At 45.7% G+C, this 17,426-nt stretch overlaps 1 protein-coding gene across 4 annotated transcripts; it reads left to right on the forward strand.

Annotated features, from left to right (window-relative positions):
- The first annotated feature begins 1,115 nt into the window (after positions 1-1,115).
- Positions 1,116-13,847, forward strand: ABCF1 (ATP binding cassette subfamily F member 1). 4 transcript variants are annotated; one of them, XM_039851146.1, is made up of 25 exons: positions 1,116-1,291; positions 4,960-5,006; positions 5,211-5,297; positions 5,431-5,560; positions 5,709-5,746; positions 5,829-5,936; positions 6,593-6,667; positions 6,750-6,863; positions 7,707-7,808; positions 8,027-8,149; positions 8,586-8,686; positions 8,787-8,872; positions 9,150-9,289; positions 9,370-9,518; positions 9,824-9,907; positions 10,105-10,229; positions 10,369-10,481; positions 10,611-10,782; positions 10,942-11,016; positions 11,108-11,178; positions 12,265-12,297; positions 12,384-12,552; positions 12,742-12,806; positions 12,887-12,959; positions 13,102-13,847. In XM_039851146.1, the coding sequence occupies exons 1-25, from the start codon at positions 1,219-1,221 to the stop codon at positions 13,266-13,268; spliced, it is 2,520 nt and encodes an 839-aa protein (XP_039707080.1). In that variant the 5' UTR covers positions 1,116-1,218; the 3' UTR covers positions 13,269-13,847. The 4 variants fall into 4 exon arrangements, with proteins under 4 accessions (XP_039707080.1, XP_039707081.1, XP_039707079.1 ...); XM_039851145.1 differs by having other exon boundaries at positions 1,137-1,291; positions 4,927-5,006; positions 5,434-5,560; XM_039851144.1 differs by having other exon boundaries at positions 1,138-1,291; positions 4,927-5,006.
- The last annotated feature ends 3,579 nt before the right edge of the window (positions 13,848-17,426 follow it).

Raw genomic sequence — 17,426 nt, forward strand, 5'->3', positions numbered from 1 at the left:
ACAATTTCTTGATGTCAGGAAATGTGGAAGAGACAAAGGCTCGAGGAATAAAAACACGAGCTCAGTTTTGTGCATATTAATTTGAGATGTTTATCAGAGATCTCAGAGAGTATGTCCAATAAGCAATTTGATTACTGAGCCTGAAGCTTAGGGCAGAAGTAGAGGCCAACAAGAGACTTTCAGGGATCTTCATCAGTTATGGATGGTATTTAAAAGTCATGAGACATAGGTAATAAGTTTAAAGAAGCGTGTCAAATAATGGGCCCCAAGTAACTCCAATATTTAGATTTGAGGAGGAGGTGCCAGGAAAGGAGGGAAGAGGCAGTAGCTACTGAGATGGAAAGGCAATCTGGAGAGAGCACTGTTCCTGAAGTAAAAGGAAGGAGTGACCATCTGTATCACATGCTGCTAGGAGACTAAATAGGATAAGGACAGAGAACTGGCCCTAATCTGTGGGCCCTTGGCAAGGTGGATTCATGCCATTCAGCAACTGTAGTTTAAGGATAGAATGAGAGTTGATAGGGCTGATAGGTCCCTTACTATTAAACGGTAGTATTAGAAGTGAACCCAAATCATGATTGTGGTGGTGGTTTAATGGGTGTGTGTGTGTGTGTGTGTGTGTGTGTGTGTGTGTGTATTAAAACTTACCAACGACTACACTTTGCCATTTGCCCGTCAATGTAATGTATGTGCATTTTATTGTATATTACACCTCAATAAAGCTTTTGCAAAAAAAAAAATAATAATAATAAATAAATCTAAGCTTCACCGCACCGTGATTTCTGTTAGGCTAGACATATATTAACACTAGACTGACAAGGCTTCTTCATAAGTACACTGACTGACCCTTTCTGCCCCTAAGCAGACGTAAGGGGCTGGTCGAAGGCAGCATCCACTAAAAAAAAGAAAAGGATGCTTCCACTCTGTAGTAATCAGAAATTAGTCATGCGGCATCACGGAGTCATGGAGCAGGGATCACCACAAGGTCGTTAAAGCTCTGCTTGGGAGCCTGGAGCAGGCAGACGCCGACCCCGCCCTGTCACTGCCGACCACGCCCGCACCGGGCCACAGGAACGCCCCCGAGAAGGGAAGGCGGCGCACGTGCGCCGGGTGGGGCCGGCCGCGCCGGCGTGGAGATCCCGCCCCATTCGGAGTCCCACGCTGTCGGAAACGGAAATAGCACACGGCTCTGCCTGAGTAGCCATAACTGCCACCGCCATGCCGAAAGGACCCAAGCAGCAGCCGCCTGAACCCGAGTGGATCGGGGATGGAGAGAGCACAAGCCCCGCAGGTGAGACTCGTGGGGAGGGACGGAACAAGAGAGGAGAGTGCGCGTGTTTTAGGAGAGGGTCGCCAGACGCTAGGTTGACCGGGCCGTGTGGGGTTACTGCGCATGCGTGCAATGGGGCGGGGACGTTTGCCCCGGCAGCAGTGGGTTTGGGGTGGAGGCAAAAAAGGTGGTGTGGTGTTGCGCACGAGCTTAAGTGGGACTGGGCAAGAGACGAGGAAGAGCATGTGGTACCGAGGGAGAGGTGGGGAGAAATGAGAAAGTCTTTTCTTAAGAACATCTACCGCACCACACTATTCTACATCCCACAGAAATATGTAAGCTCTGCTTGGACCTCATCCCCCCGCCGCCTCGCACAAATAAATACACACCTCTCGGGAGGCCACGATCCCTTCCACTTCTCAAGAGCGGTTGACTCCTTCATGGGCTGTTTGATAAGACATATCTTACTCGAGTGGATCAAGAGTGAAGATGCTGGGTGTTGGAATGGGGGTTAGGGTTTACTTGAAAACAGTGAATGTTGAGCACCTATTTTTAATAAAGCACTGTATATACCGTGCTTTGGGGAGGGGAGGAAAAAATATGAGGCATCTTCCCAGGCTTGACAGTTTAAGGGGGGAGATAAAATGGATACAAATAATTACAGTAGGTGCGCAGTGACTAATTTTACAAGCATTTATTGTCTGCCTACTGTATACCTGGTACTGTGCAGAGGAACTGGTTATATAGTGATAAAAGATATGCCTTGTTTTGAAGGGGTGCCCAGTCTAGTGGAGGGGACAGAGCATTAATTAGACAGTGGTTGAAAGAATGTGATGAGTGTGCTTGAGAATGCTGCAGGACTGAGAAGAGGAGAGGCATCTGTTGAAACAAGTAGGGTAGGAGTGTCAGCAAAGCCTTCAAGAGTTCATTTTTGAAGGAGAGGCATCTGTTGAAACAAAGTAGGGTAGGAGTGTCTGCAAATCCTTCAAGAGTTCATTCTTGAAGGCTCAGTATGACTTAGCAAGGGGAAGAGCATTCCAAGCAGAGAAAGAAATATGTGCAAAGCTAAAGATGTAGGTGAGCGATTTGGTTCCCACTGTTGGGTGGCTAGGGTGACAGTGTTGGAAAGATGTGCAGAAGACAGATAATGGAAGGCTTTATAGACTATTCCGAGGAGTTTAATCCTAAAGACATTAAGGAAGACCTATGGAAATGCATAAGAAATGATACGATCAGTTCACCCTGACAACACCGAGCAGTGGAGAATGGCTTGAATTGGTGAAGATTGGAGGCAGGGAGGTTCTCACAGTGATCCAGGTGAGGAAGTGGTAAGAGAGTAAGCCAAGGCAGTGTGACGCCTAAAGTTATTAAAGAAGTGGCATCGACCGAACTGGGAACTGACTAATGGAAGGGAGACAAATTAGGGATGACACTCAGGTAACTCAGTGGGTAGTAGACTATTGAAAGCAGTATTGCTTGTAGGGTGGAGAGTGGAAACAGATAAGGCCAGCTTTTGAATGCTGAGTTGGAGCTTTCTGAGGAATTTCACAGGAGATGGCAAGGAAAGAGCTTGTTTAGTGGCTGTGGAGAAAAACAGTAAAGACAGTCAAGTATAGTTGAAGTGTTGCATGTGGAGAAGTCTCCTTTAGGTAAGCAGATTGTAAGCAAAAAGAGTGCAGGAGATGAGAATCCAAAAGAACCTCAACAATTAAGGGGAGTAAGGTAGGGAAGGAGGCTGAGGAGATGAGACTGAAGAAGGCAAGCAGCCAGAGACACTGGAGGCAAACCAGAATCAAGTGGGATTCCTGAAGTTAGGAGAAACTGTAAAAACATGATAGGAGAAAAGTAAAAACATGAGGAGGTAGGTAGCATAAAATGTTGCAAGTTAAGCAAATAAGGACTAAAAAAGTACTTTTTGGGTTGAGCAACAAAGGAAACAATGGCAACTTTGTCAAAAGTAGCATTCATTAGGAGCTGATACCCAAAGCCTGTTTCAGTATGTTCAAAACCGAATGGGAGATGAGGAAGTAGAGCTAGTGTGGACTAAGCTTTTGAGACTCAGGGAAGACAGGATAGAAATTGGTGATTGGAGAAGGAGATTATAAGATTAAGAAAAGTGTTTTATTTGGCTTTGAAGTTAGGAGCATCTTAAGTGATGTAATAAAAAGGAAGGAGACGTTAGAGAAGAGATGGAAGATACAACATAGCTTTAGCTACAGTTAGCCTACTTGGTGATTACGCTTTCTCACAGTTGAACCTGTGCACAGGCTTTTCTTCTTGTGATCAGGAGGAACAGAGTGATGTTTAAAGTATAAAAGAGATTTGAAGCAAAGATAGTATGGTTGTGTTAGTCCTTGGGGAGAAACTACTGTCTGGGATTTTTCACTTTTCAGTGTTGTCAAGGCGAGCTGATCATGTCAGTCCTTCTTATGTACTGCAGTGGGGCCTCTTTAGTGCCTTAGAATTAGACTACTTGGAATAGCATATACAGCCTTTCTTTCTCCTGCATTTTTTCCCACTCTTTCACACTAGTCACCCAAGACTGAGGTCAGATTTTGAATTGTGTTCCATATGGAAGACAGGTTAAGCAAAGATGGACATAAGCATGCCTGGGACTAAATCAAGGAGCGAGGAGAAGCCAGAACATAGGTGGGTGGGAAAACAGGTATAGCAGAAAAGGTAGGATAGGGCCCTTTTTGTCTGCGAAGCCCTAAATTACAGGGATTGTCCTCATTAATCTCCCATTTTTGGCATAGTAGATGCTCAGTAAAACTTTCCTAAATAAATGCTTACTGTGGGTTACAAGGAATTCTGGTCTTAATGTGGTAGATAGCAGAAAGCCATTGAAGTTTTTGTTTGTTTGTTTGTTTTTGTTGTTTGTTTAAGCTGAATGATTACAGGAGTGCTTTTAGATGGGATGGTTTGGATGGAACTATGATAGCGGATAGGCCTGGACATCAAGAGGAATCATAAAGATGCTGGTTGCCACCCAGTCTGATGGTGGGAGGGAGACAGGGAGTTAAACATAGTACCCTTCCTTCAGGAAAACCAGGATGGACAGAAGGGAGGAACTGGAATTTGTTCAGTCAGTACACTTATTTACTACCCATGTTGCTCCCTGGGAACACAAGCTAAATAGTCTCAGGTGGCTCTCTAGGATGAAAGACTGTTAAGTATAATACAGTGTGATTTGTGCTAGAATGTTGTACGAGCGGAGCAGGTGGGGCATAGACACAGATGTTTATTTACTTACCAGACACCTCTATTTACATGACCTGCAGGTTTCACAAACAGCATACCCCAAACTGAATTTATACTATCTTCATTCTACCTTTTCCCCCATGGGTGGGAGGAGCAGGGAGAGGGGATCTTCTCTTCCACTATATCTCAAGTTAATGGTACCAGTAGCCCAACTAATTTTTCCAGCTAAAACCATAGGAATTATCGCTGACCAGTCTGTTCTTCCCACTACTACCTTCACCCTCTGAATTCTGCTTTCTCTCTCCCACTGCCACCCTAGACCAAGCCACTGTTGTCTATCTTGCAGGACAGTGCAAATGTGTAGGGGATGATAATTGAACTAGAAAAAGTAGTAAAATAGGGTGGAGGCCACTGAGGGTTTTGCAGGGGAAATCAGGCTGCTTTGCAATTTGCAGGTAAGCATTCACAATGTCTGTTAAACCTTCTAGACAAGGTGGTGAAGAAAGGGAAGAAGGACAAGAAGACCAAAAAGACGGTGAGGAAATAAGGGTTGAAGATGAGAATTGATCATGTTTCCAAACAAAATATGGCCATGTGAGGAAGGTGGGAGGTCTGAGCGGGGAAGAAAAGATCTTAAGAGGGGAAGCAGGTTGAGAGTGGAAGGGAGGGTCAGTGGGCCTGTGTATGGCAGAGGGGCTTGGTTGATCTCTGAGCTGTGTTGACCTGTTTCTCTTTATAGTTCTTCGAAGAGCTAGCAGTAGAAGATAAACAGGCTGGGGAAGAGGAGAAAGTGCTTAAGGAAAAGGAGCAGCAGCAGCACCAGCAGGTACAAGTGTCAGGCTCACCAATCCCTCTCCAGCCTACATTGGTTTACCCAGTTAATGGAGAACTCTGTGTGAGGAAGAGATACCACAGGGTCCTGGGTCTTAGCCTCATTCTCTCACTCTCTTTGCTTTTAGCAGCAAAAAAAGAAACGAGACGCTCGAAAAGGCCGGCGGAAGAAGGATGCAGACAATGATGGAGAGGAGAAAGAGCTCATGGAGCGTCTTAGGAAGCTCTCAGTGCCAGCCAGTGATGAGGAGGACGAGGGTAAACGACCTGAGGGGAATGGCTGCCTGGAACTCCTGAGCCGTAAAGAGAGAAGTGCCTCGTTCCTAGATATTTGAGTTGGTTTAGATTGAGGAGCCAGACATTGTAATTCTCTTTTCTGCCTCATCTTCTTTCCTTGTCATTTCAGTGCCTGCCCCAATACCCCGAGGAGGGAAGAAAACCAAGGTAAGCCATCTGTGTGGTAAACAGAGACCTCGGGTGCAGCCTTGACCATCCTTCTGACTTCTCTGGCCCTTTCATTCTCCAGGGTGGTAATGTTTTTGCAGCCCTGATTCAGGATCAGAGTGAGGAAGAGGAGGAAGAAGAAAAACATCCTCCTAAGCCTGCCAAGCTAGAGAAGAATTGGATCAATAAGGTGAAAGTGGTGGCTCTGCCAGGCACTCCCACCTAGGTAGCACCTTCCAGCTGTGGTGTGGTAATTGCCTGGCTTGTTTTCCTGCTTTTAAGCTAGCTCTTCTAGGTCTGTCTTGCTTATACTGTCAAAAGCAGCTTTTTAAAATACTCTTTTCATCACTCAGAACTCTACAGTGATTCTTTTGCTTTTAAGCTCCAAATCTAAAACAAAGGCCTTCAGGTCTTTGCTCTTCCACTTAGACTTCTGTATATTGTTACTTGGAACTCTTCCATGTATACCTTTCAGATCAGCCTAATCACATCTTGGCATCCAGTGGACTCTGTTGAAGCCTTTGTTCTTTATGCTGTGTTCTTCATTTTCCCTCAAACGCCTTCTCCAAGCCCACCTTTACCTCTTCTCGGGATTCGCACTCTCGAGGAAACCCTCCAGCACTGGTGCCATCTCACTTATGTAGCTCACTTGCCTGACTCATGGGCCCTTAGCTTTGCAAATATTCTGTAGTGTTCCCTTCACTATCTAGTCTCAAGTTGGAGGCTAGGGTTTTTCTGGGTCTCCTTTCCTCCATAGCACTACTCACTACAGTTAGCTTCTAGTCCTAGATTCCCTAGAAATGCTTATTAAGCAACAAGGTAGCAAAGTGCGTATGTTCTTTCTAGGCTGTATCTGAGGAACAACAGCCGGGGCTCAAGTGCAAAAAGGGAAAGGAAGACAAGTTAAAAGGGAAGGCCAAGGTGAGGGAATAATTGGCAGGAGGAGGTGCTGGGTCTCAAGTGTTTGAGCATTTCACCAGACCTGCTAACTTTCCCATGTTAGCCTCAAAATAAATTTGCTGCTATGGATAATGAAGAGAAAGAAGATGAAGAAAAAATAACAGAAGAAAAGGAGCCACCCAAGCAAGGGAAGGAGAAGGCCAAGAAGGCAGAACAGGTATATTTTGGTGTTGAGGAAAAGGGGCCAGGATCTGGGGTAGCTGTTACTATTCAGAGCAGAAGCTCACAAACTTCTGTAAAGAAGGTGGCAGATAGTAAATATTTTTGGCTTTGCAGGCCACATACTATCATTGACGCATAATCTTCCTCTTTTTTTTTCTTAAATCTTTGAAAATGTAAAAACTGTTCTTAGCTCATGGACCATGTAAAAACACGTTGGGCCAGGTTTGGCCCATGGGCCATAGTTTGCAGCCCATGATGTAGAGTGAAAGTGAACTGACACTATCCTCGGATGATCTAGGTTCTGGCTTTGCCACTTACTGACTTTGCGACCTTGAGTACATCTTTCCACTTCCTTGGTTCTTACTTATCTGCATGATATGAGGGGTTCTAGTAATCTCTAAGGTCCCCTTTACCTCTAGTACTTTGTCATCTTGTGATTCTTCAGTGTATTTCTCAGTGGCTGTGTGTCGGGACTTCCAGATCTTTTCTTTGCGTGTTAATGTGTAAGCTGTAGAAACATTTGATAAATGAGGAAAAGGACTCATTAACGTTTATTGTCAGTTATATTGCATTGGTAGTTGTATTTACGGGGCATATGCATTGTTAGACTTCATACATATGTATTTCTGCCATCGGTCATGTACCATTCCTGGCGGCAGAAATGACTAAAGGACTGCAAGGAGACAGGGCGGGTATAAGAATGAGAAAGGATCCACTAAGATACCTTAGGATTCTAGGTGGAGAAAGAAAGAGCTGACTGTGAAACTGAGGGTTGATAACGTGAAATCGAAGTTCTAGAAGAGATCCCTCATTTTTTTCCTTCCTTTCATTCTCCTAGGGTTCAGAGGAAGAAGGAGAAGAGGAGGAAGAAGGTGAGTCGAAGGCAAATGATCCCTATGCTCACCTTAGCAAAAAGGAGAAGAAAAAGCTGAAGAAACAGGTAAGACCTTGGGTTCTTAATGGTCAAAGGTAGGAGAATTTGATTTTTTTTAATGCTTCATTTGGGGGACAAGAAGGGGAGCTTTGAGTGTTACTTCAAGTAAAACAATTGGAGTAAAGAAAGAATGGTGTTCTGTGAGCCTTGTCTCAGTGTCTGGTGACACGGGGCTATCTCATGGTGACATGAAACTGGCAAACAGTGGTTTTTTCTCTCCTCAGTTGGAATATGAGCGCCAGGTGGCTTCGTTAAAAGCAGCCAATGCTGCTGAGAATGACTTCTCCGTGTCACAAGCAGAGGTGTCTTCCCGCCAAGCCATGTTAGAAAATGCATCTGACATTAAGGTAAAGTCTGAAAAGGCTTCTCTCATCCAGTTTGCCCAGGGAAGAGCCCGTTCTCTCATCTTTCCCTCAGTGGCCATGGTACCAAGGAAGTGAGGTGTGAGTGGCTTAATCTACTGGCAAGAAAGCTTGGAGGTGTTTTCCACATCTTAAGTTCTGCCAACTTGAGCAAGAAGTTAGAAAAACCAGTAGAAGTATAGAGGTCCACCCTTGGAGGGAAGTCGGGTAGGTCAGGCTGGACTGGCTTAGGATTTGGGAGATCCCCATTAGAGGCAGTAGACAGGGAATGGACCTGCATGGTAAGAAAAGGGGGATTTTGCTGAAGATCTCGATTTGTAAGAGGCTTCCCTGCAGGGAGAAGGCTGTAGCTACCATCTGATGGGGAGAATTCTCATGTTCCTATTCCTTCCCTTTGCTTCTCCTTCCCTGATGACTGCAGCTAGAGAAGTTCAGCATCTCAGCCCATGGCAAGGAGTTATTCGTCAACGCAGACCTGTACATTGTGGCCGGCCGCCGCTATGGGCTAGTGGGACCCAATGGGTGAGGCGAGAAGGGGCTGGTGGTATAAAAAGGTAGAGGCTGGAAGGAAAAGAAGAGATTTCTCAGTTGTGGCTTAGTCCTAATAGTTCTTATTCCCTAGCAAGGGCAAGACCACTCTCCTCAAGCACATCGCCAACCGAGCCTTGAGCATCCCTCCCAACATTGATGTGTTGCTCTGTGAGCAGGGTGAGGCCACTGGCGGGAAAGGGGCTTGAGGGGTGATCAGTTGAGGTAGCCAACCAAAAAGCAAAGAAATTGTGGTTGTGGGGTTGGAAAGGTGGTATAGGGAGACTGGGGACTGGTACATGGATGCTAAAGAAAGGAGAAGAAATGAGAAACTGGGATATTTTATTTGGAACAATAACTGGGCAGAGTCAGGCAACCTAGAAATAGAGCTGAAGGGAAGAGGAAATAGGATCCTTGGCCCTTCGGGTAACGTGACTGTTCTCCCCCTGCCTGCCAGAGGTGGTAGCAGATGAAACGCCAGCAGTGCAGGCTGTTCTTCGAGCTGACACCAAGCGATTAAAGCTGCTGGAAGAGGAGCGACAGCTTCAGGGTCAGCTGGAGCAGGGGGATGACACAGCTGCCGAGAGGCTAGAGAAGGTAGAGGAGATGGCGCAGGGGATACGGACTAAGACTTGGGGGTTCCTGCAATCTTCAGACCTGTGTCCTCCTCTTCTCAGGTTTATGAGGAATTGCGGGCTACTGGGGCAGCAGCTGCAGAGGCCAAAGCCCGGAGGATCTTGGCCGGTCTGGGCTTCGACCCTGAAATGCAGAATCGTGCCACACAGAAGTTCTCGGGGGGCTGGCGCATGCGTGTCTCCCTGGCCAGGTGGGCTTCCCACCTCACCAGCCTCAAACCACCACCAGGTCCCCTCTTCCCATACTTCCAAGGCCAGTAGAGAGGTTCGAGGCTAATTTTTCTGTCCTTTACTGTCTGTGTTGTCAGACTTCGGGTTTTTTCTCCATTTCTCTCCATACCTGTGTATGTTTTCATGACGAATTCTGCACAGGAACTTCTCTAAGAAGAGATTGGGAAGGAGTGTTCAGGCTATACCTACCCATAGTCTTCCTTGGGGTTCTCTGAGCAAGGATCTTCCTCTCTCTGACCCTATACATTGCTGCCCAACTCTTTAGGGCGCTCTTCATGGAGCCCACACTGCTGATGTTGGATGAGCCCACTAACCACCTGGACCTCAATGCTGTCATCTGGCTCAATAAGTGAGTTGCCCTTGATTACAGTTTTTGCATCATTGGTTCCCATTTTGTCCTTGTTTCCTATAGCTGTTCTTTACTATGCCCTTGATAGCTCTCAATCTAACCCTTTATCTTTTACTCCCTGCCCCCATTGTCTACTTCCCCTGATTCATACCTGACTTGACCATTGTGACATTTCCAAACTCTTCTCTAAAACCTAGCTATCTTCAGGGCTGGCGGAAAACGTTGCTTATCGTCTCCCATGACCAGGGCTTCCTGGATGATGTCTGCACTGATATTATTCATCTCGATGCCCAGCGGCTCCATTACTATAGGGGCAATTACAGTAAGTAGGATTGCTCATGCCTGGAGGAAAGAGATGGGGCTCTGAAAAGAGGCCTGGGAGGAAGGGCTATAGGGGCATGGTGATAAGCTAGATTTTTTCAGGATCTAGATATTGATGCCCATCTCCTCTTTTGCCCCAGTGACCTTCAAGAAGATGTACCAGCAGAAGCAGAAAGAACTACTGAAGCAGTATGAGAAGCAGGAGAAAAAGCTAAAGGAGCTAAAGGCGGGTGGCAAGTCCACCAAGCAGGCAGTGAGCAGATGGGGTTCTTTCTGGGATGGAGGGGTCTTCTCAGGAGAATGAGCAGACTCTGGGACACCAGCCTACATTTCAGTGAATGCTGTGAGGGTGTGGATTTCTCCCTTTCCCCTTTCTCTCCAGGAAAAGCAAACAAAGGAAGCCCTGACTCGGAAGCAGCAGAAATGCCGAAGGAAAAACCAGGATGAGGAATCGCAGGAGGCCCCTGAGCTCCTGAAGCGCCCCAAGGAGTACACTGTGCGCTTCACGTTTCCCAACCCCCCGCCACTCAGCCCTCCTGTGCTGGGTCTGCATGGTGAGCACCTGCAGCCCCCAGCAGCACAGGGTGGGAGCATGGGCACCCCAGTCCTCCACTCAGCATGGGACCAGTTCCTCTTCAAGGCTTGGAACATTGTGGCAGCGACTTTCGGGGTAACTGAAAAGAAAAGAAACTGGTTCTTTTCCTGGCTTCCAGGTGTGACATTTGGCTATGAGGGGCAGAAACCACTCTTTAAGAATCTGGATTTTGGCATTGACATGGATTCAAGAAGTGAGTTGATGTCAGGTGACTTGGATATGGAGTAGGAGCCACAGGGAAAGTTTCTGGGCACGTCTTTGACCACCTGTTTTGCTTCCTGCAGTCTGCATCGTGGGCCCTAATGGCGTGGGGAAAAGTACCCTGCTCCTGCTGCTGACGGGCAGGCTGACCCCGGTGAGTCCTGGAGCCAGGAAGAGAGGACTGTGACAGGAGTGCGTGGGACGTATGAAAACGTGGCTGTTAGAGGCTAGAATCAGGGACCCCCCTGTACAGGGGAAAGTTAAATACAGGACTCATTACAGATGACTCATTTCCTTAAGTGGTAGAGGACAGTTTAAATCAGTTCAGGGAGGAAAGCCGGGAGAATGGGGGTCAGACTGGGGATACCCCCATGTGTATTTTGGTTATATAAAAATGTGTTTCTTAAACAATAATTCAGTATATCATAAGCCAAAGAAAAATCTAGAGATACCCAGTATTAATTATGGTAGATGGCTTTCTCTTTTTTTTCTTTGCAAAAGTACATGTCTTTTTTTTTAACAATTGGTCTATCATGCATTGTTCTGTACCCAGCTTTTTCCAGGTAATATACATCAACCATTTTTTATGCCAATAATTAATGTGTGTATGTTTATTTATATGGATCTACCATAATTTATTTGTTGTCAGTCATTTAGATTGTTTCTGATTTTTTTACTGAAGGACAGTACTATGGTAAATATTCTTATTGTACCTCTTTATGAATTGTTTTTCCTTAGTGTAAATTACTTGGAATTGCTTTTAGGACTTTGGCACTATATTGCCACATAGTGCTTTAGATAGGTTGTAGCCATCTGTACTTCCTCCAGGAAAGTGTTGAGAGGGCCCTTTTTCTCACACCCACAGAGGGTAGCTCTTTAGAAAAGTGCTCCTAGAGCCTCCCACAGACTGCTCTTAACCCCCATCCGAGGTGGGACCCTGAAAATGTGCTATTCGTGAGTCTTATTGGATAGGATGGGGTGTTCTTTGGTTGTGGTCAGTGCCCTCCTGGTTCTGAATCTGTGCTTTTGTCTCCCATCCTTTATTCTTGTTCCCTTTTGCCCTGTATTCTGATTTCCTGGGTGTGTCTTTGCCATGTTAGGAACAGTATCCATGTTCCCTTTCTCCCACTGACCTATTCCCAGCCCCATCTAGTATTTGTCTCCCCTTCAGAAAAGTTGGGATATGGAGCTGCGGCATCTTTGCACTTTTTCTTGTCTTAACCACATTCCTTCTTTGCAGACTCGTGGGGAAATGAGAAAGAACCACCGGCTGGTAAGTTGGCTTTGGGAAATCAGGGAATAAGAGTCCAATAGAGGAAGTAAGACTTTCACTAACCACCTTTCTCTTCTCTGGGGCAGAAAATTGGCTTCTTCAACCAGCAGTATGCAGAGCAGCTGCGCATGGAGGAGACACCTACTGAGTACTTGCAGCAGGGCTTCAACCTACCCTACCAGGATGCCCGGAAGTGCCTTGGCCGCTTTGGCCTTGAGAGTCATGCCCACACCATCCAGATCTGCAAACTCTCTGGTACCACTGTAGGGGGCTGGGAAGGTGTCCTCTTCCTCAGTATTTATAGCTACAGACTGTACCTAGAGGCAGAGAGGAAGAGGAACCAGGGCTTGGGGAGACCTCCACATATACACAGACACATATGCAGGGTTTACCTACAGAAATGTAAGGCAGAAGTGCGATAGACCTCCTTTTCGTTTGCTACAGGTGGGCAAAAAGCCCGAGTTGTGTTTGCAGAGCTGGCCTGTCGGGAGCCCGATGTCCTCATCTTGGTGAGTGTGCTGGACTCCGGGAGAGGGGTTAGTTGCAGGTAGGAGTTGTAACGCTCAGTCATGGAATGCCTTCTCCACAGGATGAGCCCACCAATAACTTGGACATTGAGTCAATTGATGCTCTGGGAGAGGCCATCAACGAGTATAAGGGTGGTGAGTCAGCTCAGAACGTCCTCTCCTCTTTCTTCCCTTGGAGACCAGGCCGCAGTGTCCTTTGGCTAGGGCTCTCTCTTTCATGTTCTGATTCCCTCTTCCTCCTTTCTCCCACCCTCATTCTCACCGTCTTTCTTCAAAGCTGTGATCGTCGTCAGCCACGATGCCCGACTCATCACAGAAACCAACTGCCAGCTGTGGGTAGTGGAGGAGCAGAGTGTTAGCCAAATCGATGGCGACTTCGAGGACTACAAGCGGGAGGTGTTGGAGGCCCTGGGTGAAGTCATGGTCAACCGCCCCCGAGAGTGATTTTTTCCTTCCTGGAAGTCTTCTGGAAGACCTACTGGTGTGGCCTAAATGTCCCCTATTGTCAGCTCTGTCTCCACTCAGAAACCTGCTTCTGGTCTGCAGCCAACCCAGCACAGGGAGGCAGAGCTTGGTCTTGATGTGACTAGGATACCACTTTACTTCCTTTCCTCTGGAAGACTTGTCTGTTTGCTTTTCTTTAGATAACTGAGTTGGCCTTATTTATGACATTCCTCTATGCAAACAGAGGTGACCTTTGTCAAACTCAAGTGACCAGTAGTCTTGAGATTCTTTCCTCACTCCACAGCCTGCCTCTTGTCCACCTTACAGCTTTAGGCCCAGCGGCCCTCTGGTCTTTGAGTGGTGGTGCTCTTTTTTGGTGGATTTTGTGCTGACTTCAGGATACAAACAGCTGTTGCAGCCCAGAGCTGCAGGAGAGGTCTGAGGCCTGTATTGTTAACCTGAGTTTGGTGCCTGCAGTCAGTCTCCTGCCTGGTTGGGGACTTGGGGACAGGAATGCTGCTGAACTTGAATCTCCCTTTACAAGAGGAGGAAATAAAAGAAGGAATTGTCGCCACCCTGTCACAGTTGGGAGATTCGTGGGAGCTAGCACTTTTCTCAGTCTTGATTGGCTTTATTCAATTTTCTAGCAGCATTTAGTATCCTCTCTTCCCCACTAACACAGATGGAGCTAACTTGCAGTCTTACTGTAGTGTAGATGGTGCTTGCTGTTTGAGGAGCCTCCCACCCTTCCCTCAACCCTTCAGACAAGGAGAGGGAAAGTGATTCATCCCTTCCATCCAGGATACTTGGGTCTCTCACTGTCCAAACTCTGCTGTATGGTCAGGGACCAGAGTGCTGATCCTCTCAAAAGTTACAAAATCAACTGACATGTACAGTACAGTGGGGTATACAGAAGGGACAAGATCTGCCTTCATGAATAGGTAGAGAAGACTTAGAAAATAAGACATGAGTATACAGTGTAATACGATTAATTGCCAGTGTGTGGTTCTCTAGATTCTAAGTTCCCACATGCTCATAGAAAGGAAAGATTATCTGGAACCTGATTATTTGGCAGGGTCACTTGAGGGTGGACTTTAAAAAAGAATAAGGATTTGAATAATTAGCGAACAGAGAGCCATTTTTGGAACCTAGGAAAAGAGCAGATCCTAAGGCTTGAAAGGTAGAAAAACTGGGATTTAATAAAACATGGCTGGTGTGGCCACCTTTATTAGACTAAGGTTGGAGAGGTGGGTTTGGAAATTAAAGTACAAGTGGCAAATGGTGGTGATTTTAGATAGTGACAGGTAAGGTGAACTGTAGAAACAAGGTGTACCCCATAACTTCTGTGAAAATGAGGTAATCCTGAACCAGAGAGGAATGGAAAGGACAGGACAGGTGGAAAGACCCAGGTTTGGGAGGTGGTGAGAGAGGATGATCAGATGTATCCATTTCAGGGAGACTATGAAAAGCTTTTTGGTTAAGCTTGAGTTTGGAAATTATATTTGAGGGCTTATTCTCTGGCCAAACAAAATAATACTGGGCCTCATGTACAAGGTTTATACTGGAAATGAAGGTTTGGTATGGAGATAGTTGCAGAGCTTCTGTAAGGGGACATTTCTAAATTAGAGATAAAGCAACCCCTTCTTAACATAATTTGAGAGGAAAACATCAGGGTCCTGTGCCGAGCATCTGAGTAAGACATTGCATGTAATTTCTGCAGTTCCATAAAGTATTGTGGAACAGTGGGAGCCAGGCTTCAAGTTCATTTACGATGTGACCTTGGTCAAGCTACTTAGCCTGGTGATAAAAAGTACCTACCTCACAAGTTTATTAAGGGGTTTGATATATAATTTATAAAGTGCTTTCAGTTTTTTTACTTTTGTTACATGTACTTCATGTTACACTCTACACTTAAAATTTTTAATTCAGTTGAAATGATAAAATATATACAAATGTTATTTATAAAATGAATAGCAAAATTTTGCACTTCAGGTTTTTGATTACTAATTTCACTACAGGTACTTAAGATACTCCAAAATAACTACTGTCCATGGGCATAAAATTTATTTCTTCCATTAATATACATAGTATGTAATGTACCTAAATATGAACAAAAAGATGCCCACCAAAAAACCAGCAACAGAAATGGAACACAGGAAACCAGTTACATGGTATGTACAGTATATGGGTAACCCAAAATATGAAAAATGGAATTTCATTAACAAATATTTTTATTCACAAACAGCTTTTAGTACATACAGATACTGTACTAATAATGTACATAATGAGCAGCATAGAACTGTTTCCATAAAGTTGTGATTCTTCTGCACACCTTCCCCATTGAGAGAACTAAAAGGATACTAAGCTGCCCACGGCCACCCTGCCTTTAGGGGACTAGACTGTTCCTGGGATGGTAGCCCTTAGTTATCTCACCCCAGTGTTCTGGGCATTCTCCCTAATCTATAGGATGTGGAGAAGATAACCAAAGCATAAATCCTAGAGGAGTGTGAGAGCCTGGATAGGACTATGTTTTTGGAATGCACAAGAGGTTTTCAAGAAAGACTCGTGAGTATTAAGATGGGAAACTTGAAAGTCAGGAAAGAGCACTGTAGCCATACAGAAGTCAAAGAAGGCCTGGGAATGTAAGAAGTTTCCCTGTGGCCAGTGCTGAATGCAGCAGACACAAACTGGCTGTTCTAGGGCAGTGGTTCTCAAAATGTCCTAGTAGCATCACTTGGGAGTCTTAGAAGAGCAATGATAGAAACTGAGAGGTAACTATGGAGCATGTCAAAGGAAACCTGGTGCTCAGGCGAGAAGGGGGCGGGGTGGGTGCGCTCAGCGGAGATGTGGGAGAGGGATCGCCTTTAGATGGATTGATTAGGAGAGACTTCCTGGAGGAAGTATTTAAAACCAAGGTGGAGGAGGAAACAACCAGATGAGTGGGAAAGAGCCTTCAAGGAAGTCACCAGAGTGTGTAGAGACCCAGAAGCTGGAGAGAGCTTGACATGGTCAAGGAACATGGTTTGAGCTTAGAGCTTGAGCAGGGGCCAGAACACCCAGCCCTGGAGCAACGTGATGGTTACACAGGAGTGCAAGCTGATCTGGTTTTCATTTTTACAGAATTGCCCTGGCTGCTGGGTGAATTGTTGGTGGGGAAAGGCAAGGAGGGCAGATGCCAGAAGAGTTAGATACTGCCTTGAGAAGGAGATGCCCTTCTTCCTCTAAGGAAGGAAAAAAAGTAATGTAGACTTGGATGTTTTCAGGTGAAGAGAATGAGAAATGGTGCTCACACTGGATGGAGCTCACTTCCTCAGGAGTTTTGGTGCCAGAGAAGAGTTAGGAAGTTTGCCAAGCAGTAGTAAATGTCGAGTTAGTACAAATAATTTGTACTGGGTCAAGATGGTAGGATTTCGTGATTTTTCAACATTAAGTGTATGTATTCCCCAGGAACAGGAATGGGAGATATAGAATGATGATGACTCAAATATCGAACTGATTTACCTGGAGAAGGGTTGGCAGAGAACGTCTAAAGTTGAAAGGGTTTTTTATTGAGGGGGCGGTGTCTGGCAGCAATGGATGCAGAAAGGAAGCCCAGCCCAACTGAAATGGGGGAGAGAAGTCCTGCAGTGCTTGAAGAAACATGGGTCGGGGGTCTGGTGAAATGGTTGAGATGTTTAGCCTCTCTCCACTTCTCCAAAGGAAAAATTTTTAAATAACATTGTTTGGGATTTTCATGGAGAATTTGAAAGAAAAATGGCTAGATTCATTTTAAATTAAGATAGAAAAATTTTAAGCTATCTTCAAGGGTTCTTGTGGCCTGTTGCAGGAGATAGTGGGAAGACTGGACAAAGGGAGGATGATCAACAGCCCCATTGGCCTTACTAAGTGTAAATGAGGCCTTTGAAATTTAGTTGTTGCCCTCATGTGGCCAGTCCTGGAAATAACCAAGAAACATGTAGGGCCAACTTCAGTGTTTTCTAGATAAGCATCAGCAACACCAGGGAACTTGTTAGAAATGCAAAATCTCAGGATCTGTTCCAGACATACTGAATTAGAAAATTTGCTGGAACCCACCCCCACGCTTTTTTAACAGGCCCTTCAGATGATCCTGATGAATGCTAAAAGGTTGAAAACCACTATTCTCAACCCACACCCAGT

Source organism: Pteropus medius, unplaced genomic scaffold, assembly GCF_902729225.1.
Source record: "Pteropus medius unplaced genomic scaffold, Ma_sr-lr_union100, whole genome shotgun sequence".
NCBI classification, from domain to species: Eukaryota; Metazoa; Chordata; class Mammalia; order Chiroptera; family Pteropodidae; genus Pteropus; species Pteropus medius.

Coding starts and splice junctions, on each gene's coding strand:
- ABCF1 (XM_039851144.1), top strand. CDS start 1,219: ATGCCGAAAGGACCCAAGCAGCAGCCGCCTGAACCCGAGTGGATCGGG. Junction 5,561..5,708: donor CAGTGATGAGGAGGACGAGG/GTAAACGACCTG, acceptor TTGTCATTTCAG/TGCCTGCCCCAATACCCCGA. Junction 9,290..9,369: donor CTGCCGAGAGGCTAGAGAAG/GTAGAGGAGATG, acceptor TCCTCTTCTCAG/GTTTATGAGGAATTGCGGGC.